This window comes from Chanos chanos, chromosome 6 (assembly GCF_902362185.1).
Source record: "Chanos chanos chromosome 6, fChaCha1.1, whole genome shotgun sequence".
Classification (NCBI taxonomy): Eukaryota; Metazoa; Chordata; class Actinopteri; order Gonorynchiformes; family Chanidae; genus Chanos; species Chanos chanos.
The window spans coordinates 5,938,727-5,941,226 of record NC_044500.1 but is presented as its reverse complement, the minus strand read 5'-3'; the positions used below and the strand labels follow the sequence as shown (position 1 = coordinate 5,941,226).

Here is a 2,500-nt window from a genome sequence, read left to right as displayed (position 1 = left end):
ATGTGACCCGCGGTGCCCATTAAAAAGGTGGCGGGCAATAACGGCACGAACGTCCGGGCAACCGACGGGGCTGGACTTTGCGGAACTCACAATGTCCCTGTACCGAAACTCCGCTTGGTTTCTGAAAGGAATCACCGAATTCACAAAGTAAGAGATTTTTTCACCATGTGACTTGGGAGGTTTATCTGTTTATTACTGAGTTCTGAATCTTTTCATTTTTCGAAAGAGCTTGGCATGTGGGAGAGAAATTTAACTTGATATTTTCACTCAGTTGTGAAACAGCTGTTTTTGGGTTTAGCCCGTTGGGGATCAAACGATTTCAAAATAACGGGGACCGATAAAAGACAACATCTCTTAGCAAACAATAACTGTTTCCTTTTGGCGTCATTATATTTACTGTCATTAAAATATGTTTAACAACGCTTTACATTTAGTACAAAGAAGAACCGCTAAAAATTAAATTCACACATCACCAAGGTTTAATTAAAGTTATTATCTGTTATTGTAGGCTACTCAGGAATGCACACGAAGGAAATGCTTGCACACTCTTTGATCCCAGCAATGTAGTGTTCTGTGAAATACTCGTCACACAAAAGCCTGGTTTTGTACTGTCACGTGACACGAATTATTGAAATCACCCACTTTTATATTTATTGACTGATGAAAAACGAGATGTATGTAGAGTAAAAACTATTAAGGGAATATCAACATCCAGTAGCAACCACTATGGGATAGCATTTGGGAAATATCTTTCTTTGTTTCCTTGTTTTGCTTTCTTATTTCTTTAATTGTTTTTCTGTCTGTTCAAAGTTTGTCATTAGATAACATTAATATCTGGCAATGGGATGAAAAAAGCACTAAACGAAATGTTGTAAAACGGTAATTATCTTATGAGGCGTACCTCACTTGTAACCTTTTTGTGCCAACTCAGTGATGTTGCTCCGTGAGTTATAGCACACATCTCCTCTAACGGGAATTTCAACAAGTCATTTAATTATAGTAAGCTTTTTAATTTGTCAAGGTAGACGGCAGCAGTGGGTCTAAGGTTATATAATAGCCCATTTCATATCATACATTGTCCAAATGACCACTGAAAAATATATATTAAGATGCCTGCAGTAGTGATCGCCTTTAGCTGAGCCCTCAACAGCACGATTTCGTGGTAAACCCACAAAGTTGAATTGGAAAGACGGAACCGTCTCCTGAATCAATTTAACCCACCGCAGACAAATATCGTTCAGGCTGAGACTAGCTGGACCAGAGACCAGCCTGAGTTGTGTGCTGACTGGTTAAACTGGTGACTGAACTGGTTCATGCGCTGGTCCTCCTGCCCTAGAGGCTGGGTTCTCAGTAGAGTTTAACGATGTCCGAAACACAACTCAGTCATAAACTCTAATTTTCAGCTTAAAGCACTTCAAGTTTCAGCAATTACAACATTTTTGTGAATAAATAACGACCCTATCCTATGCTTTTAATCTATTATTGTTATTTACTTACTTACTGTCCTTTCATTTATCTCTCCCCCTCTCTATCTTTTCATTCTCTCTCCATTCTCCCCCTCCGTATTCTTTAAATCTGTCTTTTGTTCTACGGTTTCTGTTCTGTTACCGAATCCCTCTGTTTAATTACACTCAGAACAGAGTGAGTATTTAGCGAGCGGTGCTCGTGTCGCCGGCGCCGCCTCATCCCGCTTTATTCCCCCGCCCCGGTGACTTCTGGCGCACGGTGGACAAAGCCGTTCATTGATCCTCGCGATGCCGCACGCGGCGCAGCGGCTAGATGGGAAGACTCAGAACACTGCACCCTGCTCTCGCTCTCATTGCCTAAAGGATGACGCAAGTCTCGCTGTTTTCTTTCTGTCGTTAAAAAGACCGCTCTATTTCTCGACTGTTCTCCCTCGCTCATTTAAATAATTTTTTTTAAACTCTGAGAAAGTTTAGAAAACTCTGTTTAGCAGTCAGAAATATAAAAAGGTTGAAAGTAATTGCCAGAAAAAAAGAAAAAAAAAGAACCAAAAACAAACAAACAAACAAAAACAAAACAAAAAACGAAATTTGGTCCAGGTCCGCAAAAACATTCTCATCTCAGAAGGTATTTATTTCAGAACCTACTTATTTCCCTTAAGTGGTATTTTCAAATTGGGAGTAGGCAGTAACTTATTAATCAGTCAACGATAAGATGTCCAAGTACATTTAGGAAGCCATTTAAGGATAAGCCATTTGCCTGTTATTGTCAAATGACATGTGACCGTAAGAGTGCTGTATTCACTCAGTCCCAATCACAGATCCCACCCACTTAACGTTTGACTGACAGTGTGTCACATAGCAACAGTACTATTAGGGATGACGCCTTCCATGTGAGGGAATACTGTATAAAGTGTGGAAAGTAGAGAGCCTTCATGGACTCTCTCTCTCTCTCTCTCTCTCCCTCCCTCTGTGTGTGTGTGTGCATGTGTGTGTGTGTGCGCCTACGTGCATGTGTATATTGTAGGGGAGCTTAT

At 40.6% G+C, this 2,500-nt stretch overlaps 1 protein-coding gene across 1 annotated transcript in view; it reads left to right on the top strand.

Annotated features, from left to right (window-relative positions):
* The first annotated feature begins 91 nt into the window (after nucleotides 1–91).
* dhrs12la (dehydrogenase/reductase 12-like a) overlaps nucleotides 92–2,500 on the top strand; it is a 7,585-nt gene continuing 5,176 nt past the window's right edge. The window contains exons 1-2 of the mRNA XM_030778789.1: nucleotides 92–147; nucleotides 2,491–2,500. The exon at nucleotides 2,491–2,500 is cut by the window's right edge and continues 124 nt beyond it. Of these exons, the coding sequence (XP_030634649.1) occupies nucleotides 92–147; nucleotides 2,491–2,500 (66 nt within the window). The remainder of the gene's footprint in view (nucleotides 148–2,490) is intronic.